The sequence below is a fragment of the Ornithodoros turicata genome, chromosome 4 (genome assembly GCF_037126465.1).
Source record: "Ornithodoros turicata isolate Travis chromosome 4, ASM3712646v1, whole genome shotgun sequence".
Lineage (NCBI taxonomy): Eukaryota > Metazoa > Arthropoda > Arachnida > Ixodida > Argasidae > Ornithodoros > Ornithodoros turicata.
This window is the reverse complement of record NC_088204.1, coordinates 68061587-68087747: the sequence shown is the minus strand read 5'-3', so window position 1 is coordinate 68087747 and position 26161 is coordinate 68061587. Positions and strand designations below refer to the sequence as shown.

The 26161-nt window shown below is 47.0% G+C and overlaps 2 protein-coding genes across 2 annotated transcripts; one reads left to right on the top strand and one right to left on the bottom strand.

Moving 5' to 3' along the window:
• Positions 1–5911: 5911 nt before the first annotated feature.
• Positions 5912–8114, top strand: LOC135393379 (uncharacterized). The gene is made up of 4 exons (XM_064623837.1): positions 5912–5927; positions 5997–6084; positions 7480–7598; positions 7839–8114. Exons 1-4 carry the CDS (start codon positions 5915–5917, stop codon positions 8030–8032), a joined length of 414 nt encoding a protein of 137 aa, XP_064479907.1. The 5' UTR covers positions 5912–5914; the 3' UTR covers positions 8033–8114.
• A 1229-nt stretch (positions 8115–9343) lies between these two features.
• LOC135393378 (trypsin-1-like) lies at positions 9344–20866 on the bottom strand. The gene is made up of 8 exons (XM_064623836.1): positions 20356–20866; positions 18984–19081; positions 16419–16533; positions 15568–15638; positions 14865–14959; positions 12884–13143; positions 11316–11455; positions 9344–9664 (listed from the first exon to the last, which is right to left on the bottom strand). Exons 1-8 carry the CDS (start codon positions 20435–20437, stop codon positions 9503–9505), a joined length of 1023 nt encoding a protein of 340 aa, XP_064479906.1. The 5' UTR covers positions 20438–20866; the 3' UTR covers positions 9344–9502.
• Positions 20867–26161: the final 5295 nt, after the last annotated feature.

The following is a 26161-nucleotide window of genomic DNA, read 5'->3' as shown; positions in this document are numbered from 1 at the left end:
ATTTGTGACCAGTACTTGGTAACTTCCTGCGTACAAGAAAACGGCACAACATGACGTTTGGGAAACGTCTAAAATGTGCAGGTTTCTGATCACAAATATAGCTTGAGTGAAGGTCATGTGCTGGAAGGCGGGCCACACCTCCAAATCCCTGCTACTGAAGCGTAGGCAGTGATACAGAAGACAGGCCGGTAACAATTTCCGTAGATGAGTGTGGTACACTGCACATGTAGCTGCTAATCAGGTAATGAGACATATGTACTTACCGAATGAATGAGCAGTATGTGGTTACATAATCTACGTGTTCCTTCCAGGTGCTTGCCTCTATCTGTTCTCCACAATTAGGGACGGCAGCCACCGACAGATGGTTTTCAGTCAGTGCGCCCTTGTCACGTGCGATGCCAAGGAGAGAAACGTGAAGATCGTAACATGCGACGCCCCACCTCCTGGCTGTTTCCCCCCAGCTGGGGGAATTTATCCTGACTGCTGCACAAAGCACACCTGCGGATAGGATTTCCCAGCGATAAGTACACGAGAAAATAAACGAAATAGGTTGATTTACGCATAAATAGCGAAAAAATAAAATAAAATAAAGTACTTGGCGCGTTTTACCGTCGTTGGTGCCGTGGGTAAGAAATGCGTTTCTAATCAGGGAAGCGCTCCAGGATGAGATCCGCCGACATTTCGAACAAAGACAGTCTTCTTATAGGCCTAAAAGAACAGTATCTCTGCTCGAAATATCGGCGCCTCTCGTGATGTGATGTAATAGAAAAAAAAAAAAAAAAAAAATAAAAAAAAAAGGTCGTCACGACGAAGTCAGACTGGCTACCCCAGACCACTTAGCCGCATTTAGTCGAAATGAACAAAAAGAAAGAGAAAACGCAGTAGTTGGCCGCAGGGATACAAACATCCCGAACTAGTGGGAACAATTGTCACAAACGAGGGACCAGAAAGTCTCACAAAATGTCAGTTGGATGAGTTTCTTCGAGGAAACGTGCGGTCCTCGCCCTGAGGCACTTTCCTTAAAGTGCCACTACGGACTAAATCTCGTGTCTTCAGAATCCTACCGAGGTTATGTTACTGGAATCTTCTTGTCCCAGTTTACATTCTTAGAAAATATTTTGGCTCTACGTGACGCGAAAGCTGGAGAAGATTAATTTTATTTTTTGAGAACTGTGACGTCTTGTTGGGCTTTGACAGAGCGCCCGTCTCTCATCTGGCAACGTTGTTCCCCTTCACGTCTTCCGGGGAGCTCACTTTTTGCACTCCGTTAGTGGAGCCCCACGTGACATATCATCCGACTGCTCCGATCTTCGAGAGAACACAAAGGGCGGTAAACACATCTATCCCATTTTCCCTTTTTCGACCAACGTCACGTAGCTACACCACCACGTGACGCTCCCCGGACGCCGGCGTGGTTGCTAGGTGACGAGTGCCCTCTCCAGAACATGACATCATTGCAATTTGTGGGCTTGTAATTACGTCACCCCCTCCTCGCGTCATGGAAACTTGTGGAGGCTCAGAAGATCTTCAAGAATTGACAGAAATGCACAGCTTTCGTAAACAGGATTGAACTTTCGAGTATACAATCCTTGAGGCACCTTCTTTTTGTGGACTAAACAAAATAAACGCTGTTTTCCCGAGTCCGGAGTACATCACACCGGCTTGGTGTCTTAACGCGGGGTCGTCATCACATATTTGGACATGGTCAACAGTACGAGCCCTCATGTACAAAACTGCGCGTTTTACTGCGAGATTACCGGATAAAAATAATTACCGGGGCCGGCACACACATACATTGGATGATGATTGGATGATGATGAGGTGGGCGATTCACCGCCGCTGAGGCGGTACGCTGCCCTATTGCGCATTAGGAACGGATGAGGGGATGATGATGGGGGGAGCACTTTCAGAGAGCCGTTACCAGACTGGTGGAGCGCAAGTACTCCGCAAGAAGACGAATGCCTTGGTGGGTAGCGTTCGACCACGGTCCGATGATGTTCGCGAGGTTGAACGGCCGCTCGTCAATACGTTGCATAGAAACTTCTATCAGCGCACGCTCGTGGTGATATTGCCCACAAACCAGGATGACGTGGCAGAGGTCGCCGTGCACTCCACAAGTGCATGGGGCAGAGGAAGACGAGGTGGAGCCGTGACGGTGTTGAAAAGCATGTCTAAAGGCAACGTTGAGCCTCATGCGGTGGAAGAGTGCAGCAAAGGGCCGCGGTAGTCGCAGAGGAAGTACAAGAGAAAGCTTGGGGTTTGCATCCGAAAAAAGTGAGCTATGTCGTGTTGTTAGTGATCCTGCATCTTGGGGCCGGTGAGTGTCGAAAGGAGGTGTCTTCGATTGCGCGAAGACATCATTATCGGGAAAAAAGCTGCGTGCTAATGGGTGCTCAAGGTGATTTTGTCTGCTTCTTCATTGTCGCTGACGGAAAACCGAAACCGAGGCCGAAAGACGTCCAAAACAACGCACAGAAAGAGCAAACGCTTTGTTTACAAACAGTTTGGCCGCCGATCACGGGCGGGACCATCTTTAAGGTCACGTGTTCGGTGACGTTTGCTGTGACGTGTGACCATGATCGGTCAAGAATGTATTGCGTTCGCCCGGAACGGTTTCGTCTATGGAGCAATACATATAAGATGCCACCCCTGTGTCATCCACGGCTCGCGCTGTACGGCCACGGCCGTGTGTACGGCCGAGCTTGAGGACGTGCGCGCGTGTGAAGGCTTTGCACGATCGGATGCGGAGGAGGGAAGCCTCGGGCCTGGAGAGGCCACAGGTAGCACAGAGTGGTGGTGCAGATCCGTCTCTCGTTTGTTTGCCTCCACATATGTTCCCTGATTGTATTCGTGTAGCAAAAATTGCTTCGGGGTAGCTTTGACTTTCGGCCGTGTTTTCGCAGCTGTTTTAGCCAGAGCGTAAGAGCGAGGTCATTGCCTGCTATGCTCTTATGGGAAGCTGTCCACTGTAGCGTTACCGCTATCCTGGGATTCAAGCCACGCTATGTGCAACCGCGCCTTTCGCGCTTAGTAGCATATTTCGTAGTGATGTTGGATACGAGAAATAGCACAAGTTACATGCATTACCGGATATATCAACATGGGCTCTATACAGCCTCCTGACGTAAGAGTTAATGTGCCTGGACTTCTGGGAAAGAAGGACAAACCAACTAATGTTCTTCGCCAGTTCAGTCTTGAGTTACTAAACAGCAGCACTGGCAGAATACAGATTTTCACGGATGCATCTAAGACGTCATTCGGCTCCTCGTGTGCGTTTGTTATCCCGGAGACGAATATCGAAAGAGCGGTGCGGCTGTCTTACGTCACCTCTGTTTCGGCCGCTGAACTTCATGAGTCCTCTTGGCAATAAGTTTTATCCACTCGCGATCTTCAGTTGCTCGCTGGATCGTCTATAGCGACTCAAAATGTGTGTATCAGGCTCTCCTTCCATGTTCACTACTGGATCTCTGGCATCAGAAGCACAAGATGTCATGCACACATAGCATGAGGCAGTTTTAAAAGGCCATGACACACAAATGGAGTGGAGCAACGAGGCTGTGGACGCTGCTGCACGCCGGGCTCGGACTGAGACGCGTCCAAGTCATGCCCATTTATTTCACCAAGGGTGACGCGGGGCGAATGCCGAACGAGCTCAAGGAACAAATGTCCAGCACCTCCTGGCTAACAGGATCTGCTCGGGATTTGCTTCTGAACAAGGTCGTTCCAGAGTTACGCTTTCGAGTACGACCTTCCTTCACGCGACAAACGACGACTGTCCTATATACATAGGCTACGGCTCAATGTACCGTACAGCGCACGTCTTCTCTTCAAACTGGGAAAGCGAGACTCCCCGAACTGTAGTGAGTGTGGCGTTGTAGAGGACGTAGAATTCATCCTTCTCAGGTGTCGTTTTAGCACACCAGACGTCGCCCCGAGCAGTTTCAGCGCAATTTTTGCAAAAAAAAAAAAGAAAGGTCAGTTTATTTTTAACGACATATCACGTGTGCGCTGTGTTGCACTGCGTTTATGAGCGAGAGATGATATCAAACCTGTAAGCAACTCCAAAGTATCTTTAAAGCACATTTACAGTGACGCTGCGAACTCAGAGTCAATACGCAAGTCCCGTCAGTAAACAAATCCCCGCGCTTCCATTAAAAGAAGCCGCAGAAGAATTTTGGAGAGAAGGTGGAAGAATAATTGGGATAGATTCGGATTCTCCAAGGCTAGGTGACGTTATCGAGAGCTATCGTCCTTCTTCTAGGAACAGCGCGAGCGTCTTCGCTCTTCACTCAACGTTGGAAGTCTGCCAGCAGCTGAAGTAAGAAGACGGACCGCTCTTTCACACCCTTATTTGCACACAGGACATGACGTTCAAAGAAGCATGGAAGACATTTTAGACCCACTTCTATTTGTAAACAAGAGGGCGCATCTGCGCATGCGCATAAAGCAGACGTCGCTGGTGGGCAAAAGGGAATGGGAAGCCACATGGTGTGTTCGGCGTATTTGGCCTTTCTGTACCACGTAGCACACAAGAGCGACACCACTCTGCGGAATGCCTTTAATAACGACAGAAAACACCCAGTGATTCCAAGATCGTGCTTTTTTTGCACACCAAACAGGACAGCAGCGCCACCGCATCACTATGACGTCACGAAGCGAAGTGAGTCTATAGACGCACCATCTTCACCGTCACGGAAAATACATCATTTGGGAAGTACGAATTTCCTGAGAAAGTTAGCTTATAAGAATGCGCGCAGCATCGACGAACTTGCCTACGCTACCCCTGGCGTGTGGTGACATCAAAGCTGAGATCACTGAGAGGATGGCAGCTAGCTGGTGAACGCTCCTCAAGCTCAAGGTTTTCTCGCACTATGGTGACGTCAAGTCAGTCAACCTTTTTATTGGCCAGCGACCACTCGTGAAGCAGGAGGAGCCCCGCGAAAAGCAGAAATGACGAAAGAAAAAAAAAGAAGGCTCCGTATTGGCTGACTGGCATGACGTCACAGATTGGCAGCCGAGGCAACTCTCTGGCGCACAAGGATTGGGCGCTGTTCTCGTTTTTTTACTGTGTGAGTATACAGGGCGGCTTCATCTGAAAGTTTACCCATACCGCTGCGCCGTGCCAGCACCACCTAGATAGAGAAAGCCTGCTTATTCGTCGACGTGACGTAACAACTTGCAGTCAACCAATCGGGAACGTGTCTTCAACGGCGGTCACCAATCACGAACGCGTTTTCAGCGGTCGCAGCCATGGAAACGAGCCACCGTCGTCTGAGTAGCGATTAAACGTCCCTGCGTACTAAATGTGAAATCTTTAAAATAAAGCGCAAAACAGTCCCATATCTTTATCCCGACTGATTTTCTGGAAAGTGTGTTCCCATTTTTGTGTACCGATTCAGGTCTACAGGTTCCAGCTTAGCTGCAATCATATGCGAGTTCTTGAATTCACGAAACAATCGAGATGGAATCCATGTTGGTAAACCTTTAATGGCAGCTGTCCTGTATATCCCAGAGCGTCCAGTCTTCATTTCAACCTCTCCTGACATATTTTTTCAAGCTCTTTCATGCTTCTTTGAGGAAGTGTTTGCGTGGAAAGTTAGTGGAAGTTCAACGCGATAACTTCTAGTTCAAACGCAAGCCTGTAAACAGAACTCTGAGATAAACTTCGTACTTATGACTAGGATCACGTTGCAGGAAAAACTTGTAAAGCGAAAGAAGAAGCAGACAGGAGTTATTTGGAAGAGAGAGAGAGCGAAAGAGTGAGAGGAGAGCCCAATCATTGTATGTCACGTGTCGCTTGTGGCTTATTGATGTTATGGCAGCGATCAATCTATGACCGACGACTGACTTCTTCACGGTACGCAGCTGTGTTTCAAAGGTCTTTTATCGTGATGCACACGTATATTGTCATTTTATGCTGCGTACTGGTACGTTTTTTACTGCTCGACTGTCTACGCTCACGAAGACACACATTAAGTGCCATTTCATAAATGTAGAGTCGTACGGACGATGTCTTCTGACTTTTCACAACGACCATCGTCAGACGCGTCAAGTGTCGTTTCACTTGGACTCCGACGTTGTAAGGTAAGTTACTTTCTAAAAACAAAATATTTTAAAAAGCAAATTTAAAATTCATTTGTGCTATTTGGCGTTCAGAACCCTTTAGTTGTGAGTGTGATAACTGTGTCACCGTTTGGAAATGGACACAAAGTACAGAGTCGCTCAAGAACGATTTTGAAAACTGCATGTGCCTTCGGGAATCAAACACAAGTCAACCTAAAACGCGACATTCGGCCACAAATTGCCTAAGTCACTTATGAGCTCGACTAGCCTACCCATTTTTTCCTTCTGTCTGTCATCATCCTCACGAGTTCTGCCTTTCTGCTCTGTATGGTATGTTTAATGCTCATCGAGTTTAGCGACGAATGATCAACGGGGTTCACTTCATTCACCGTCAGCTAACTGATCCCGACCTTCCGGTTTCGAACCATGCCGAGAACGCCGGCAATTTGGTGGTAGGGAACAAGTTGCTTGGTCACGCCGTCTGGAACCCCGAAGAGCCCTCACTTGGGCAGAGGGAATCTACAAACCTCAGTGGCGTCATTTATGATCACAGACGTCTCAAGACGTAAGGCCACGAATTATCAGTATTAACGACGCGGCAGCATTTTTTCCCCCCTCATCATGTTGGGCTATTGACCGCAGACCACAAGCAGCAGCGTACGTGTTTGCCGGCCTATTTTCTAAAGGGCCAGCACCTCAGGCGTGGCCTGGAATTCCGTCGGTGCTTCATATCATAGATGTGAACGACGAATCATAGACGACTGTGCAGGGATGAGACGTACCAGGGTTCTCTGAGCCGAAGACGTGGTGTGCTGTATAGGTACAACACTCTCGAACTGCTGCAGACTGAAATGCACGACTTGTCGTCTCCAGGCGGTGCTAACGGAGAACGCGTTTAAACTAACAGTGTGAGAACTCTTTTTGACATGTTGAAATAATTATATGTCATCATTGACTTATAGCTGAAATTCTGCTGGAAAACCCATTAGACAGCGCAGTCGGTGGTAGGATTCAAACTGCAGAGCCTTGTTGAGTAACGTTGAGACCTTTACAGACGTGTTGCAGACCATCTAACCTTACAGACGACCTTGGCTACCACCCTTATACTATAGAGTTGATTTTTGTTGAATGCCCTGCGGGTAGCTGACGTGCAGACCTGCAGGAATGTGCTGACGTGCAACGGTGGTATACTAGACCTGTTAACAAGAATTAGAAGGGAAGAAAGAAGGAAAAAGGAAGGGAAGAAGAAGAAATTTCATCTGTTTCTTTTCATTTGTTTCATTTCTTTTGTCCTTCCGTGTCTCCGGTTGCACTCCTCAATGAGAAGGGCCTGATCATGCCTGTGACTTGATTGCATATACCTGTACAAAACTTCACGATCATCACATTTCACTAACGAGGGTACTGTTTTTTCAGGGTGCAGCCAGTGAAAGCAGAAATGTACCCCACTGTCTTCTCACTGCTCCTAGTTTTTGGCACAATCTACCATGCTGCTGGGGCAAAGATCACCCATCACAGCGTCCCTATTGTCAACGGTAAGTTGACCTTCACCATTCTACAATTTCTGGACCCGCTAGCAGGCTTTGTCAGTTGCCTTTACAAAGCACGTTTCAGGAACAAGAGCTTTGCTATTTAAGAATTTCTCACATACAATACTATGGAGATAGCGAAAATTTCGAATAAGAAGGACTAAAATGAATTCTTTGAAATTAGAGCAGGTGTCGAAGAAGTCTGTTTTGAAACGAATAACGAATGATATGCAACGTTCTTTTCAGGGGCTTGCAAGTTCCATGGCTACACAATTAAGGAAGGAGTGATTATGCCTCTGATCATCAACGAATGTGCGTTGGCGAGATGCAATGCTACGTTGCAGATTGTGTTCCGGGAGACATGCGACGACCCGCCACCTAACTGCTTCAGTCCATTCGGAGGCACATATCCTGAATGCTGTGAACACTACATTTGTTGAGACTGCCAGTGTCAGGGATACGCACCTGTCAGCTGCAATAAATCTTCGGCGGTATCACGGAATGGAAGCGATGTAATGAAAAGAGCGTCAGATTTGTCATTTCGACTGTAACGGAAGTTCCACTGCAGTTCCACTGCACCGGAAGTTCCACTGCACCGGAACGGAATGGGAATGGTGTTAAGTCACCAGCTGTTGGGAATCGAATTTGAATGGAATTAGGCCTGTTTGGGGCCGGAATGGAATGGCCAGCGAATGCCTCCAGCACGCTGGGTTTCGAGCGGAGGCCACTCAAAGTACGTGTCTGGCAACCATTCAGCCGAAGGTCGTCTTTAGTTTCGGATTACAACGCAAGAAAAACGTCCGCACATCGGACGCTATATGTGCAGGCAATCTGCTCGTAAACGCTCGTCGCGGCGCTGGTTCTTGTTTTAAGATGTTATTGTTGGAAACAGAGGAACATAAAATTCATCAAAATTATGCAGTATACGATTTTTTGTCCGTTGGCGGGATATCTAGTACCCCGTTACATGTTTCTTTCTTCTTCTTTTTTTCACTTACCAGTGCACCAGTTAATAACTTATAGTGCATCACTTTAGTCCCGGAGTGGGAATGGGAATGTCTTTTTCTTGGGTGGAATGAAAATGAGCCTCACGTCTTCATTCCGAGGAATTAAGAGGAATGGAACTTCGACTCGCGATCACTCCTCGAAATGGAATTGGAATTGAATGGATCGACCCATTCCTCAGCACTGGTAAGAACACCTATCTGCAGGTACTTAGCTACGCGTGCAATAGGTATGATGTTGTTCTTCTACGCTTCGTAATTCCATTCTCCAATTTAGTGTTCGATATTTCTCCTTCATAACGTGTGCATCGTTCATACAAAAACGCACTTTTTCTGGATACTGGCGAGCAGGCGTACCGCCATCCAGGTACCTCTACCCATTGTTACGTCATCTGAAGAACTGTAGCACCCAATCAGACGCAAACGCGGAGGTACACATAACGTACAGCTCTACACGCTTAAAACGGATGGTGCTGGTGAAAGGCACGGCTTTCTCGGCCTCACAGAGGTGGGCAACGTCACGACTACCGCCCTTGGGGAATGTGCGTCCTGGGCCGACTTCTAAGGGAACTGTGCCGACATATGTCTGAAGGCGACAGCACAGCCGGCACACCAACAGATAAATGGATGATGATGGATAGGTAAATTCGCAAGACGCTTCGTAACACGCTGGATTTGTGTAACCACAACAATAATAAAAATAATAAAAAAAAGCATACGATTTCACAAATCATTAAGAGGCTTACATAAAAAAACGTTATTTGATTTCAAGTGGGTTTCGGCACATCTTTCTGGTGAGCGTTCGCCGAATGTCCACGTGTGCTGTCTTCTGCTGTCCACCGCAAGATAGTCGTGCTTCTGGTGTAACACGAAATACCCGCTAATGGGTGCATGGACGTTGGCCTATTAAATAGCATGCTGATAAATGTAGTCGAGAAACTCTGTGATCCTAGTGTAGACGCCAGGTACTCCGGGCCTTCCGCATCCTACGCCCCAGGACACTACACCGACAAGGAACCACTGCTTCCTATGTTGTGATCGGACTGTCAAGGGCCCTCCAGAGTCTCCCTGGAACAGAACACGCAGTGCATGAAGACGATCGTAGTATAATATAAGACACAAACACACAATGAGTTATTCATTTGCCACTTAAGTCCCATTTGCCGTGGCACTTGCAGTGATTCAAAACTCATTCGGAATATGTTCGGACCATTGTTCAGATATGTTCCCTCAGCAGGTACCTTATCCTGTAATACGTGGGCCGCAAGGCGCATATGAACTACGCAAGAACTGCACGGTATGAAGAACAACAACAACAACTTTATTTTCGGCCTTGGAGAGTGGGGAGTTTCATCGCAACAGGCGATACTCTACCCCAGTGCTTGGTGGAATGGGGGGAATAAAATAACGTGCCCCTTTACAATAACGATCGAAGTCCGATGGTGTCCAGAAATGTCAGAAGACCTTTGAGCGCAGAGCGTTGCTGGGCTGGATTGGGCCAGGGACCAAGCAATTTCGGTAGGGAGAAAGGGATTCGGAGAGTGTGGTTCGGGAAGGTTCGTAGTGAGGGCAATGAAGAAGAATGTGCTCCAGATCCTCAAGAGCACCACAGTGGCAGCAGGTGGGAGAATCAATTTGTCTCAAGCGGTAACGCCACTGAGCTGTAAAGGCCACATCGAGGCGGATGCGGTGGATTAATGCAGCATCCTGACGAGATGTGTTTCGTGGCATGCGGAAAGCGAGCGTGGGATCAACTCTGTTCAACATAGAGGGGGGAAGAATGTCGGTTGTCCGTTGGCGGGAAGCCAGGGGTGTCACTAGACGTCGCAGAATTGAACGGCGGTCTCCTCTGAGCAGAACAATACGGGTCCGGTTCCGAGACGAGAGTGCTGCTTCTGCGGCGCTGTCGGCCTGCTCGTTCCCCACGACACCACAATGGGCTGGAACCCACTGGAGAACTAGCCTGTGGCCTGCGGCGTAGATAGTGTGGTAAGCCATAGGTGCACGGTATGGATTACAGTAATGCCTTTCAATTCTTCGATTACAAGACCGCTCACGATCTGTAGGACAGGAACGTAGGACTAAAAACAGCATTCGTGGCAGCGACGTTTGTGTGACGACGTGGCCACGTTTCGTGTGTTTGTATATCAGGTGGTAAAGCATGCCAGTAATGAAACTTGTACAACAACGGAGGAACTCAAATGAATCTGCAGCTGTAGCACAGCTTCAGCTTGCAAAGGAACGATTCAAGATGACTCTCTCGCAGGCAGGGGTACGAAACAACCGATCAAGTACGTACTTACGAATGAAACGTTATTCCCGTGACAGAGCTGCTTTCTGTTGAACGACAGCCGCAACCGTGGTAAGGGCACGTTAACGAAACGTTGTTTCCGCAATGGTGCTCACATTCTAAGAGTAAATGACCTTGGAAAGACATAAAAGCACGGAAAGCAGCGCGAGCAACAACGCATTGCTAAACCGAAACTTTAGAGAGGATCACGTGGTGGACAGGAAGTAATGGCCCGAGCAATTTGGCACGAGCGACCGCCAGAGGGGTCCCACAGAAATGGCCGCTCCTGTGTATTCTTCCTCCGTGACTACGTCAGGTTTTCGATTTCACCTATTTTTTAACTTAAAATGTACCCGCATACTCTCAGCCCTTATCTTGTCTGGCAGAAGAAGAGATTTCCTTCAGCTCCCAAGCTTTGCTTCAACTTACCTTACAGGAATCAACTCCTCCTTTTCTGTCTCCCGCACACAGGAAGACGTCTGTTATTGGCTGAGGAAAAGCTCCTTGGCACTCCGTATTGTTCCAAATTCTTACTTCAGCTTCCTGTAACGTTGGACTCGAAGGTCCTCCTGCAATGATAATGTAACGAGGCTTTGAAAAAAAAGCTGCCATATCGTAGCTAAGAACAGCACTTACTGGCTTTTCTCGGCAAACACAACGTTTGTTACAGCAAGAACGAACAAACAAATTGATAATATTTTTTCTTACAAACAATCAAATAAATGAATGGGGAAAACCAGGGGCATGGCCGAGTGAATATAGACTTTTAGTGCGTCGTACGTTATCGCCTTTGAGTACGCAAGGGATAGCGTTGGTGGTTCAGCGCGCGCGCAAAACGTAAAGAGAGCTTCGCGCATTGCGCAGAAACGCCACGCTATTCCTTACGCACGCAAAAGCGATAGCGTACGATGTACAAAACTCTCTAATGAAAACATCCGCTGGTTGGTTGTAGCCAAAGCCGTATACTTAAGACTGGAAGGTGACGGAGATGGAATTCTACCTCAGTCTGCGCTGTCTGAGGTTTTCCTTGGCCAAACTTTCCAAAACGAATGTGGGCACAGTTCCCCCTGAAGTCAGCCCGCGCCGCATACTAACCCTCATGCAGGAATTAATCCCCTATGCATAATAATCCCCCTATCCCTCACTTCTTCCTGCTATCCTCTCTTCGTCTGTCCACATGTGTATGCTGCCCATAGCCACAGTTGCTTCGCGGCGCTACCACGTGATAAAACAAACAATAAAAACAACAAAGAATGAAGAAATTTGCCACACTGTAAGAAAAAAGGAGTATTTTACTCCTTTTAGGGACTAAATGCAGTGCCATAAAAAATAGTCCCTTTCGGGAGTAAATGCATGGGAGTAAATGAATGTCACAGAGCGGAGACTGCATATCACGCTCTGTTCTAAGAGTCCCGGGTACATAATTCGTCTCCATGCATGAAAATACTTTGAATCAAACCGTCAACCGCGATATATCGAGTGATATAAAGTCTTGCGACATACATAGGGCACAATTTGCGAAGAAAGAAGCTCTACCTGTTTCGTATTCTGCGTGGGTGGGAAATTTATGCCTTCAAATTGACCAAGAGCACACGTAGACTGTGGCATTTGGACGACCATTTGCGAAGTTCAGTGAAAATTTGCATTCCTGGGGAGTAAATGTCGGGGTTAGGGGACTAAAATAGGGAGGAACTGCAATCTAGGGAACTAGAAGCTGCAATTACTCCCTATTTTACTGCTTTCGGTTTTAGGGTGCACTTAATTTGTGGCTCATCACCTCAGGGCTCACTGTCATTTGTCGCAGCAAATGATTAATTGGCGGATCTTTTTGCCCGTCAGTTGGAGCACCCTGAATATAAGTGTGCTGATTATTAGTACCCAAGAGTGAGACGCCACACAATATCGCTGTAATTGTAAGTCAATCGTAATAGAATTCGTTTACAGCATGTTATGAGCGGTACCCATAGCGCTAAACTTGCATTGAAACGCTTCCTTACCGAAAAAGAGATGTCCCCACCCAGCTACATTGGCCATTTTGCCAAAGAATGTTTCGTCTCTGCTGGTTGGCAGGCAAATGGGACGAATATTCTCGTTGAATCTGGCCGGCCATTTCAGTCGTAGAATAGCGATGTCGTTCTCAAGGGTGTCCCTCTTGAAGCCCCTGTGTTGTCGTAGCCGTGAAACATTAAAAATTTTACCCATAGGGCTGTTAAGGTCGCTGCTGCCCAGTAAGACTTTCATGTCGGAGATCCCCAACCTGCGATTGAAAAAAAAAAAAAAAAAGGGGGGAAAAAATGGTACATGTAATATTCTGAGAGCATCGACATGCAATTACGGAGAATATTTCGTTGCGAATAAAATGAGCATCAATAAAAGGTAAAATAAGAGGCAAAATAAAAAAATAAAAAACGACACAGTTAGTCTGAATCTAATCGGGGCTGGCTACTCCAGGACGCCTTCTATTTAGGGCTCATTATGTGTAAATCAACTGAAGGGAAAGGAGGGTGGGGAAAAAGAAGAATGGGCAAACTGTACAAATCTATACACTTCGTGACGCACACGTGTCCAGACACGAGTGCAAAAAACTCAATGCACTAAAAACAAACAAAGAGCATCACAAAGTGTCAAAGAGATCCGTCGAGACGTGGAAGTGCACAAGGGCTCGCATGGCAGGTATGAGCTGATTTCCGGGCACGCCAGCACCCAAAGACCTTTGACACATGACATCTTGACACATGTCATTGCTGCAGTCGCAAGCTACAAACGGGGATTTTATGCTGCTATTTTGGTACAAATCTTTTACAAGTTGATACTGCGTTTCAAAGAGTGCACACTAGGGAGTTGCACCAGCTGGCTCAGAATCAATAAATGGCAAGCGAGTACACCGACACCTCGCCGCCAAATCTTCAGCTCAGACGAAGGCTCACTGCGAATAACCCTATTTATTTATGTATGTATTTGTGTGTTTACCAATTCTTCTGCCAGTCACGTACCTGCCCGGGGGTGGCGTGAACTGTGAACTACACAGTGATATACGGGGTGTCCCACCGAAAAAGGGCCAGGGGCTAAAGAAAAAACGGAGTGCTCTACACAAATGGAACAAACTGTACGTGCTTGGCAGTTGTGTGGTCTATCCAAAAATATTTTTTCCATCGCCCCTTGTCAATTAATTAACGGTAATTCATTTTCTAACTTTTTAATTATCGGTTTTAGCTCTCAGATGTCAATGAGGAAGTTGTAGTACATGTAGAAAAAGACACAACTGAAGTGGTTCGAGGTCGCTATGGCTTGTGGTTTCGTTTTTTCCCGGGTCTAAAAGTTGGTTTCAGATGCCGGGCGGACCGCAAATCGCTGCCCACAATCCGGCACCCGCGCGCGACGATTGCAGTGCACTCTGATAGGTGTGCCGTGAAACAGGTGAAATATCTTCCTCTTGTGTGACGTGGCCCAAGGATGGTCTCCAAGCGTTAATCTCAAGGTCAATGTACGCCGGAGGGCGCTGGAATCATCGCGCGCAGGTGCCGGATTGTGGGCACCGATCTGCGGTCAGCCGGCATCTGAAACCAACTTTTCAACCTGGGAAAAAACGAAACCACAAGCCATAGCGACCTCGAACCACTTCTGTTGTGTCTTTTTCGACATGTACTACAACTTCCTCATTGACATCTGAGAGCTAAAACCAATAATTAAAAAGTTAGAAAATGAATTACCGCTAATTAATTGACAAGGGGCGATGAAAAAAATATTTTTGAATAGACCACACAACTGCCAAGCACGTACAGTTGGTTCCATTTGTGTAGAGCACTCCGTTTTTCCTTTAGCCCCTGGCCCTTTTTCGGTGGGACACCCTGTATACCTCTGCAACATTGTTCCTTTAATTCGACCCTTCTAACTGCAGATAAATTTTAAATAACGTCGAAGCCCAGTTTTTGTTGAACGGTATCAGTAAGTGATCATGCACCGCACGAATAATCTTACCCGTCAGTGCAGTGTGCTGCTGTAATAACGTATCGGTTACTGATGAGGGCTCCACCACAGAACTGCTCGTTTGTGGTGCTGTAAAGGATTCCCGCCTGCGTAGAAACCAAAGAAGAGGAAGTAGAGAGGGGTTTGTATATTCCTTGTGGTTATATTGATATGGACAATAGACGACTTTAGAAAGACGCGCGCGGTTATGGTTTACCCCGGCAGACGCTTCCACCGCGCACACCCGGAATGTTGTTGCTGTTCTTCTCCCTCCGCTTCTGGCCGTCCAGCAATGCTGCAGGAAGGTCTAAGCTCCCATGAGTCCTCGCGTGCACCAGGTGGCGCCTGCCTTTCTAAAAAGGCACGCTAACGCTTGTCCCATCCTGCAGTGGGCGATACAAGGTCTAACTGTAGGATGGGACATATATATATATATATATATATTGGCATCATCGTGGAGGCCCAGCCATACATGCGTTAGCTTGCCCACATCATGGGAACTTATAGCGCCTTAAAGGATTACGAGACGGTGAGAGGCGGGGGTAGAAGAAGAACAACAAAATTCCCGGTTTGCGGAGCAGCAGCGCCAGCCGGGGTAAGCAGACGACGGAACAGTGTCGCTCAAAGTTCCCATGCTGCTTTGCGCCGCGCGCTTGGTGGCGCGCGCAAATTTGTAAAATCGTCTGTTGATATTTGGTAAACGATATTCGCTTACGATCCAGCCCCAGCGCATCAAGGTGGCATTTCGTCCTCCTGCAATCCGTGTTTGGGATTCGATGCCGCAAGCTGCGAAGGGATTCAATAAATCATGTTGGGGAGAGTGGCGCAACAAAAACAAAAACACAGCGAGAGATGTGAGCGAGACAGAGCGGGGCTTTAAAGGAGCACTGAGGTGATCCACAATTTTTTTTTTCGTTTTTAGGTGCAGTGTGTTCTCCAACGAATAAAAGAACGATGAGCGCAGGTGACCTACAGAGCGAGTGCGCAATGTGTATTCGCAATGTGCTGGGTGTCTAGACCCAGCTATAGCACCATCATTAAATATTGGTTGAGGGACTCCTAACCAACGTTCTCGGCCATCATAACTTCCTATGACCGTTGCCGCGATGCAGCCACTCCGTGTAATAATGGAAGGTGTCAGTAACGATCTCTCAAAGACAGTCAAGGTCAAGCTCTAGAGGACCCCTATCGAGATTCGGTTAAAATTGCAAGGTGATAATGTTCTAGAATTTGCTGTTCCCACGAAAACGAGAGATCGAGAATTACACTAAAGAAATTGTGGCGGGCTTCCCGAGCCATGGCGCACGCGCACTTTTGCAGCTTTATAAGCGCGATGACCCGTTTCCAACTTTTCTTGTAGGATCATTCAGTCATCGCTGCATCAACTCAGAAATCGCTGAAATCGCAGCATCATTACAGTAAGACGGAAGCAACATAGAAGTCAATTGCAGCTGTGAGTACTCGTTCCTGGAAACAAACAGTTTTTTCTACGCATTAGTAAATCGAAGTTAAGTGTTGTAACTGTACTTTGTGAAGTATTAGATGCATAAGTATAATAGCGCTTACTCCTTCTCAGTCTGACGAGATCGGGCGGCATGAGATTCCCGGACAACGAACTTGCACTCGTTCTCGGCCTGCTATTCTTTGCATGTCTTTTGGACCTTCCATTGACCATTGCAGTCTAATCACATAAGAACAGAAATAATAAGTAAGTTGTTTGACGTAGTATATACTACGCTGTACTGGACGTCACAGTGATTTTCCACCCAACGCAGTCGTCTGAGCGGTCTTCCAACAGCATACCACATATCATTTTGCAGTACTCGCATTGAACAGCCAATGCACCATCCCCATATCATCATCATCATGTATCTCTCTCTCTCACTCCCCATGCACTGTTTTAGAGACAACCTCCAGTATTGCTTCCAGCACCATACCCCAAAAATATTGTTGTTATGAGAAATGAGGTGGTGGTGGGCCTGGTGAAGGGCCATGCGATGAAGTTCATTTCTCAGAAATGAACTTCACCGCATAGCACGCTCATAGCCAACCATCATCTCTAACGACATCGCTATCTGAAAATGGCAGGTGTGCGCCTTTTTCATTACTATTATGAATATAATCTGTGTAACAAAAAAGGCGTACGCGTCCAGTTTTAAACAAATCAGGGCAGATAACCGTATCGTTCAAGATGATGGTCGGCTAGGAGCGCGCAATGTGGTGAACTTCATTTTTAAGAGTGTACGCGCACACAGGGGCCATTGGATTGTTCCACGAAGAACTGAACAAAGTGACAATTTATCGCCACTGGGCGGACACACCTCGCGCGTAGACACTCACCTTACGCGCTGGTTCTGTTCCTGATGCTACCTTATGTCGCGGTATTAGCGATAGCTTCCGCTACTACAGAATATGCTCATGATATGCGTCCCGGCGTGGTGGGTCCCTACAGGTACATCCCTACGCGTTACAGCCAAGAGACCTCTCCCTGTATGTAAACAAATGACGACATATTGTTCGACAGCGCCACCAATTTGGTAGAGTTGAACTACGCTCGAAGTATAGGAAGGTCGCGCTCGAAAGCCACGATCTTGAGGTTATTAGGATGGTACATGAAAGGGACGCGACCTTCGGTCCTACTTTTCTTTCAATACGAGGCAGCGAACAAGTACCCATTCGTGGAACCCAGCCCTCCCCTTTCGATTTCTCTCGGTTTCAGTCTGTCTACCAACGTCATCATGACGTTTCTCGGGTAGAAGTCTAGTCGGAGCGCCTCTCGCATCGCGTTGATTGGACACAGAAATGCGGGAAGGGTCAGTTGCCGCAATATATTTCCTCTGACAATCGGATGCGCTGGGGGTCACGTACACTTAACGTTCTGCGTTGATTCGGAGGAAGAAAAGAGAATCCTACAAATTGGCACCTTTATTGGCCTTTTTAATTACAAACAGCACCGGGTGAACGTTTCGTTCCTTTTGCATTATTCTCATGATGACGTAATCTTTCATACGGTGAAAATAAATTTTTGCACTTAGTGCCTCTTTAAAGAAGGGGAGCAGCAATACCGCGAGACGCACTCTAAAAACCGAACTTCAAAGCATAGAATACTTTGCAGCAAGCATTGCCACGAGTGATAGGGTTACCGCTTCTGATTCTAAGAGAGAGTGGACGTACACCTTTAACGCATTAAAATTGAATACAAATACAAAATTATTTGAGATATTTCTCCTTAAAATGAAGTAAGAAACGCGGACGCTACGTTGACGGTGAGTTAATGCTCCAAGCAATTCCTCACTTCAGTATTGTTTATATCCCTAATCGAATTAAACAACTTTGGCGACTAACAGGCAAAAATGGGAAAAGCCACTCGTAGCACTCGTAGCACTAGCATACGGTACGTATTTAAAGAGATTGGAACATTCAAATAGTTCATTTTTGATATATGAACATTTTTGATTTTTAAATGCTATTTTGAAGTTTTAACCGGAACTTGCAGAATCTCACAAGACAAGCTAATAGTATCTGTTTTCTCTTGGGAAAAACAGAGCTTCTTTGGACTTAATGGTTCCGCGAGCTCTTATGCTTCTCTCTCTCACTCACTCTCCCCCTCTATCTTTGTTAACCCCTCGTCCATATTGATTGGAAGTCAGCATTTCTCTTTATGCCATTGTTTTTTAACTCGGCCACCACACATTTCATTTCCTGTTTCTCCTGTTTGTTCCATTATATTTTTTCCGTCCTATTTTCGTTTGCGATAAAAGACGTGCGCTCGCTTCTTAATAATCTGCTTGACCGAATTGTGGTGTTGTGGTGGTGGTTAACTGACTATAAATCAGTTAATAGTGTCAACATCATCACCTGTACAACATACATATCACATATACAACGTACAATATCATACATAGTATATGTACTGGCAACGTACGTCCGTGTCAGTACACACGTATACGTGGGACGGACAAAACGTGGCCGCTTGGATGTCCGTTGGACCTCTGTGGCAATGTCTTTCGCCCACAAAGATCCCGTTTGTTGTGGAGGGATCTCATGCGGATCTCCGCTGAACGATCGCTACTTGCTACTTGGAGAGCGCACAATGTGAAATATTTCAGCCAATATTACGTCCTTACATACCTGACGGTTCCAGCTGCCATATCTGGTGAGATCTTCCGTGCTTGGACGGCTGATAAGTTTCCCGTTTCCATCTTCAAGATCACCGCTTTGCCATGAGCCTTAATAATGTTTAAAAGGATTTTAAAAGGATTTTACTCTAAAGCGTGCGTGTAACAAAATGATACCATTTATTATTGTAGGCACATGCAGAGCGTAGTTCTTTGGTACCGTAATCTCACTTGCGCTCTCTCATTTATTTGGCCCCGAAATGAAACTTTCATGGTACAGCTCTATCTTCTTCTGATTAGTTGCGTTTAAAAACTAATTCAGACAGCTACATAGTGCACATTGCGCGAATTCGAAATTTCAAATGCAACTGCAATAATGTCTGCGTTTGATCAGTCGATATTTTCTACATGCTTGAGTATAAACTTCTATCCATTTACATCTATTTCTGCAAGATCCTCGGCTTCGACTTCAACAACATTTTGTAACATTATTACTACAAAATGTGCAGCAGCGTAGTTGCATTAAGTTCGGTAGATTTAATTTGGTCAACTTCTAGTACCACGTATTGGTGATTCCCCAGAAAAATAACACCGGCAGAACAGACGTCTAGCATAAAGCGCGAATAACTCATTTTCTTTGAATATTTAATCTTTTGTAAACGTCTAGAGTGATACGGCTGATATCGTAACTCTCGACCATACACGCTGTCCTTCAAACTTCGAGTCACATTTTAATTCAGTTCAGTATCCTTTTCCTGTACGAGGGAAAGCTAAAATGACTTGTTCTGGCATTCTGGCATCTACAGTATAGCCGCTTACGTAAGAAAACCTTTATTCTGCATCTGCACAAACTAGACATGGCAGATATCTATCGGAAAAACAAATTGGAAATAGGAAATTTCGCTGCACACCCGTAGCCCAGGACAGGGGGCACCGGCTGATGGATCCTAGGCTTTCCATGGTGACTCAACTGGTAACAGACTACTCAGAGCACAGACTTTTTCTTTTGCTGGGTGAGCAGGACGAGTACTTGCGACAGTGGTCCTGCCGCCATGTTGCTCTTCACAACGTTCATGTACGGTTCACGGGCCGCATCTATACATAGTCTAATTCTCCTAGTTGGCTAGCTACAAGTTAATGCACTTATAGCACGTACCTTGTATTTCTTGTATACTTGGACTGGGGAAGTTAAATGACATCGTTTTGTTTCTAAAGGACAGCGGCCGTGTGGCATACCAGCCCAAGACTTTTCAGCAGTGTCGGAGGATGTCACGGGCCCATAGATATGGCCGTGTGTTCGGTCAGGTTTTGTCACATTGTGAACATTTCGTAGACAAGCGAAATAGATATTCTGTTCGGAAAAACAAAAAAAGCAGCTTACTTACCAAAATCAGGAGGAGGACGCTGGCTTCCGTTTCCACAGCTTAGGAAGGTCCATAACAATGCGCACACTAACTTTTTCCACATTGTTACGCGTGAGATGCAGTACGACAGGTCACTTTGCGCGCTACATGCGTTGCTATTTGACTCGAGGCCATACTCTTCGTTGCACGTACGGAGAGAATCCTACGCAATCCACGTGTCGCTGACGTATTGCCGCCTATCTTAGGTGGGAAAACACTGCGAACCCTTCTGAACTAACGGGCGTCTGGCTGCTTCCCGCTCCGTACACCGAAGGAAACGAAACGATGAAAAAGTTAAAAGAAAAGAGTTCCCGGACGCCAGAAAGAATTCCGTTTTGCTCCTCTTTTTGGACTTCCTTAAAGGAGACGTCACGGAGCTGCATGATACCGTAAGTTCTCGGCAAACATCTATTTCCATATCAAAGATTAATTTCATGTCGCCTTCAAACTACGGAAGAATCGTTCGAATTGGACGTACATTTCTTCATGTAGAAAAATTAGTAACAAAAACGGATCATTGTACACCGCGAACCCGCCCTCCACCAGACCTTCCTTTTTCTCTTCTTTTTTTTTACCCATATCATCTCCCCGCTCCTTACAGGGACTTCTGGAGTGTCACAGGGGGAGGGGGGCGAGCTGGGGTTCAAAGGACTGATACAGAAGGACAGACAGAAGAAAAGTCTCTCAGCTCGAAACATCGGCGGCTGTCTTCCTGAGGTACTCCCTTCACGGTAGATTGTCTCGAAGGGTGGAGTGGGGGACAGGGGGATGGTGTGCGCAATGGTTTTCGAAGAGCGCCTTCCGATGTGCTAGAACTCCCTAAAGTGTGTGATTCCGTTTCAGCGCCATGAGGCAACCATGAGCATGAACGCACCTCGCACAGACGCGGACAAATGAAGAGAGGCAGCAGGAAGGAGTGGGGGACAGGGCGGGTCCTGGGCCGACTTCAGGGGAACTGTGTTCGTCCGGAAAACACAGGGAAGACCTTATACAGCACGGCCGGTGGTAGGATTTGAAGCCACCACTCCCTGATCTTCTGCACGACCTTTGCTTCTACCACCGAGCAGACGCTTTGACACAGTCACCCTGCCGTTGGACGCCCAGAGTTCCTGCACAGCGCGTCTGACATCATATCGTTCGCGTCGTCTGGAAACGCGAACGCCCGGAGTTAGGACGTAGGCGGCGTGCTGCGGAGCATTCGCGCAAGTATAGACTTGACAGATGAGCCGAAGATGCTGCTGCGACAGCTCCATGCGCCTTGACCACTTAGCTGACCACCAAAGAGCACAGTGACTTTAAGAACAAAACATTAAAAGGCTTACCGCAGAAGAAATGCAACTTCATTTAAAAACAGTTTCCGCAAATCTTTCTGGTGAACGTTTGGCAAGCGTGCTGTCTTCTGCTGTCCACCGCAAGATAATCATGGGGGGGTAATGGCAGGATAGGCTCGTCGTTGTTGGCCGCAGAGAAGTGGGCGTCGTCACGACTATAGCCAAAAAAATAAAAAAAGAACGCAAAGCAAAACAAAACACAAAGGAAGGACGGACGGATGGAGGATAGAGGAGGTTGAAGGATACGCACATAACTGCAGTCGAGAAACTCTGCGACTGTAGTGTAGACGCCAGGTATTCCGGGCCTTCCGCATCCTACACCCCCAGATGCAGCCTGTCATCAGGAGCGGACCCCGCTAAAGCCTGTGGATGGTGGTTTCATATTTTGTACATTAATAGTATTTTTTTAAATGTGCTGTCGTTATAGTCTTCTGCTTTCAATAACGATTTTGTGCACGCTCTTTTACGTCTCCAGGTGTCGATGTCTGTATCAACTTCACCTTTTCGCTATGGGTGCCCGACTATTTCTGTCTCTTTACGAAGCCAGTCGCATTTTTTACGTACGACAGACAGGATACGTTCAGTGATTTATGTGAGTATAGTACTGAGCGCGAGTCAAGTGGACATCAACACGCTTCTCTTTCATAACGACCACGTAAAGTCGGTTCAAGCTGCGTCCCGTACAGACGCCTGAGGATTCAAGGTAAGAGGAATGTACGGGAAGACGTTCTATGGCATCCACACACATATGTGTGCCTAGCCGGCCGTGTCGGTTAAATAACGGCCGGGTTTTCAGGCAACCCTATAGAAGCAACCACAGGAACAACCATATAGCAACTTGAAATGATTTGAAGTCGATAAAAGTAGTTAGGCGAACTATAGGCAGCATTGCAAGAAAACAAATATCAGTCTTCAGTACAAAAGGAAGATTCACTTGACTGAAAGAAAAAGACAAAGAAGCCCTGATTGACTTTAGGTTGTAAGGTTCTAACATTGTGCTGAGAGTGGAGTCAACGACACCACTAATATGAATGTGACTCGAGCGAAAATGCCAGCGACGCTCCACCATGCTCCACGGACTGGTGGCAGAGTTTTACGCCAAGTGCAAATTCTAATGACTTCATTTTTTATGAGCATAAAGCTATAACAAATTCTGGCTTAATTGTACCTGAAATCATTCTTGTTTTTTTTTTCTTTCTAGAAACAAGGTGCAAGCAGGCGCAGCATTGAAATGCGGCGGTTTCAAATTGAGGACATGACCCGATAAAGCTGTGCAATATCCCCCAAACACACACACACACGATGATGAGATGGGGCTGATGCCGGCCAGCAGGCTGGGCGCTGCCCCAGTGCCACTTGTACGTGATGAGAGATGATGATGATTATGATAAGGGGTCCGGTAATCAAAGCAGGGTGGAGAGGCCTGTTGATGACAAGAAGTCCCAGAGGTGACGCATACCTTGGCGTGTATGAGCTGGACTGGACCATGGGCCCAGCACCTTGCCTATGGTAAAGGGGCGATGATCGATCGCATGCAGTTCGTGCTGCAATATCGCACGCTCCCGCTGGTAGTCCGGGCAGTCCATAAGTAGGTGGTGCAGGTCTGCACGCACACTGCATGCTGCACAAAGGTCCGAGGGCGCACGGCCAAGACGCTGCCTCATAACTGGTGTAAATGCAACATTCAGCCGCATGCGGTGAAGCAGGGATGCGTAGTGTCGCGGAAGGCGATGAGGAAGCGACAGTGAAAGAGAAGGATCCACTGCGTGGAGCAGAGAGTAGGGTGTAATGTCATGCAGCCACTGTGATCTTGTCTTGTCTGCAGAGAGAGCACGGACGAGGGCCTGACGATCACCTTTGGGCAAGATGATAGAGTGGGCTGAAGCTATATGATGACCCCGCAGGGCCGCCCGGTCGGCCTCTTCATTGCCGGGTACGCCGACATGACCAGGTACCCACTGTAATACTACGCAGTGGCCCAGGTCTAGCAGCTCCTTGTAAGATATCCCCCAAACCAATACACACTGCTTCGCATTTTCAATGCATACCAGCAGGGAACAGGATGGTTCTATGCTTAGCTTTCTTGACCGTGGCCGTTCTTTTTGCCACGAGTTCCTACACTGTCGAGACCAAATCTACCCATCACGTCGTACCCATCGTACACGGTAAGTTACGTGCACAGAGCAGGGTATATCATTGTAATGATGCCCGTGTAAATAGCAACGTAAAAGGAGAAGGTCGCACAGAGTTAGATATGTCAATAACTGATATGGGGGAAGGTATGGTCAGTCTGTTCTGGAGTGGCGGCTTGGAGCACCCAGGGGAAGGAGAAGTGGGGAGGGTGAAAGAGGGAGGAGAGAGGCGATAATGGCACGGGAGAGGCAGGGGTGTGCTAACGCTCTTGCTCAGGGACTTGGGTATTCCAAGAGAACTGTTTACCACAGAACACATGCGAGCATCCCTCAGTAGTGTTCAATGGGATGCTCCCTGTACCACGGCAACCACCAGGATTATTGGCGGAGTTACCACATGCTCTTCGCCGTACTAACCGTAGCCAAGTGTGCAATGACACCGCTGTGCACTAGTAAATGAGTGTAAGCCATAGTAAATATTCTATGGCAAAACACGTTTCGTTTCAGGTTCGTGTAAGTTCCACGGATATACAATCAAGGACGGCCAATATATGCCTCTAACCATCAACGAATGTGCGATAGCCAAGTGCAACGCCACATTACGCGTTGTGTTTCGTGAGACCTGCGACGACCCACCGCACGTTTGCAACCCACCAAATGGAGGAACCTTTCCTGATTGTTGCCAGGAGTACATTTGCTGACGCTACCACTGTCAAGCACTCAGTTTTTAAAGAAAAAAAATAGAAGAGAAGAGATTTTCCAATCATGCTGTGAACTCCACGAAATCGCATTGAACCTGAAACCGTTATGGTGAATTAAATTGAAAATTTCCCCGTTACCCGAACCGTGGCAATGTCACTGACAGCTTTGAAGATACCGCTATCCGTTTAGTGTCTGACGACGCGACAGTCGTGTGCCTAGAAGCCAACACAGTGTTTGGAACGCTGTATGTTGAACTTCTTTGGGTCATATCTATTTACTTTCGACGAAGGTTACTTTCACATTAAATGTAATTAGTAATATATTATAAAGCTCTATTTCAGCGCCGGAGATGCTGTTCTTAGGTTGCACGCGACTATAGCTGGACTACTACTAGTACTACTATAGTAGTAGTGGAGCACTACTCCTAGCGTACAAGGTCGAGCATTGTCCTCCTGTATATTTACCGATCTTACTGCTAGGCCGATACACTATGCATGTAGGTCAGCTGTCTTCGCGCAGCTCTCTAGTTTCTCTCTCTCCCCTATTACCCGAGGAGCGACGTCGCTGGTCGCTCTCGCAAACGAAGCGGTAACATTTCAAAGTTGAGTTGTACGTGGTTTCTTCCATGGACGTATGTTGGTCTAGGAATAACCTTATTCTGAGACCCTGTGGGTAGACAGACACTTTGGCACGAGGTGTCTCCAAACTGGCCCTTTCACTAATAGGTACTTTCGACCGCCATCTCCTATCATATCTTCTCATCTCATCCTGGCTACAGTCGTGAAGCCGGCCACATGACTGACAACAGGAAGTCGTTATCGGCCCCACCACCAAACTTCACCGTCTCCCTTGTGCAGAGACAGACCGTCGTAGCGGATTGGGCCTTTCAGGATAAAAATCCAACTAGGGCTAATGGAGCCCTCTCCCATAGCAGCGGCAGATTTCATGCAAACATTTGCTCTTGGAACGCAGCCATTCAATATCAGCGGTCCTGCTCACAGAATCCGTGAGACGGTCTCACTGGACATTTATAGCTTATTATTCCTGCGAAATGATTTACGGGAGTGATTGTCGAAAAGGTTGTCTATGTTTCCTCTGCCTGAGAGTCCACGCAGACGACACATGCTATCGGAAAGAAGCTTGGTCGAGTGTCATACAAAAGGCTGGAGGTAAGAATATTGTTAGCTTTTTCACTTAGGTTGCATCTGCTGCTATGATGCTTATGCAGAACATACTCGCTGGTCAAATCAACGAGGTGTTCTCGCTTCAAGGGGCCTGTAAAATGAATGGTAGAGCTGTAGGAACAGTGTGCTTTTCTGGAAGCCTGTAATTTAGACGCTTTAGATACGAAATAGCTTTTACGTACATTGAGCATCTCATCGTCATCATCCATTATTGTCATCAATTGTTGTTGTAGTTGTGAGCATCTTTCAGCAATCTAATTTCAAAGATTGCTGCCCCAAGCACGAACTCAAGACGTGGCAGCCCTGAGCCTGAGTTGGGGTCGACATATGCGACTCCGTCTTTAGGGTGGTGACATCCACAGTCGAGGTCCTTCAGGCGGCCGCCATTTGGTCCCCTAGTTTAACAGAATCGCGAAGGGTGTTGTAGAAATGAACTTCG

Bases quoted from the DNA above. Each gene is read 5' to 3' on its own strand.
- LOC135393379 (XM_064623837.1), top strand. The intron at 6,085-7,479 runs GTAAGTTACTTT...CTGTTTTTTCAG, and splicing joins TTGGACTCCGACGTTGTAAG to GGTGCAGCCAGTGAAAGCAG. The intron at 7,599-7,838 runs GTAAGTTGACCT...CGTTCTTTTCAG, and splicing joins CAGCGTCCCTATTGTCAACG to GGGCTTGCAAGTTCCATGGC.
- LOC135393378 (XM_064623836.1), bottom strand. From the start codon at position 20,437: ATGTGGAAAAAGTTAGTGTGCGCATTGTTATGGACCTTCCTAAGCTGT. The intron at 15,639-16,418 runs GTAAGCGCTATT...ATCCCTTCGCAG, and splicing joins TCTCGTCAGACTGAGAAGGA to CTTGCGGCATCGAATCCCAA. The intron at 9,665-11,315 runs GTAAGTTGAAGC...GTTCTGTTCCAG, and splicing joins GAGGAGTTGATTCCTGTAAG to GGAGACTCTGGAGGGCCCTT.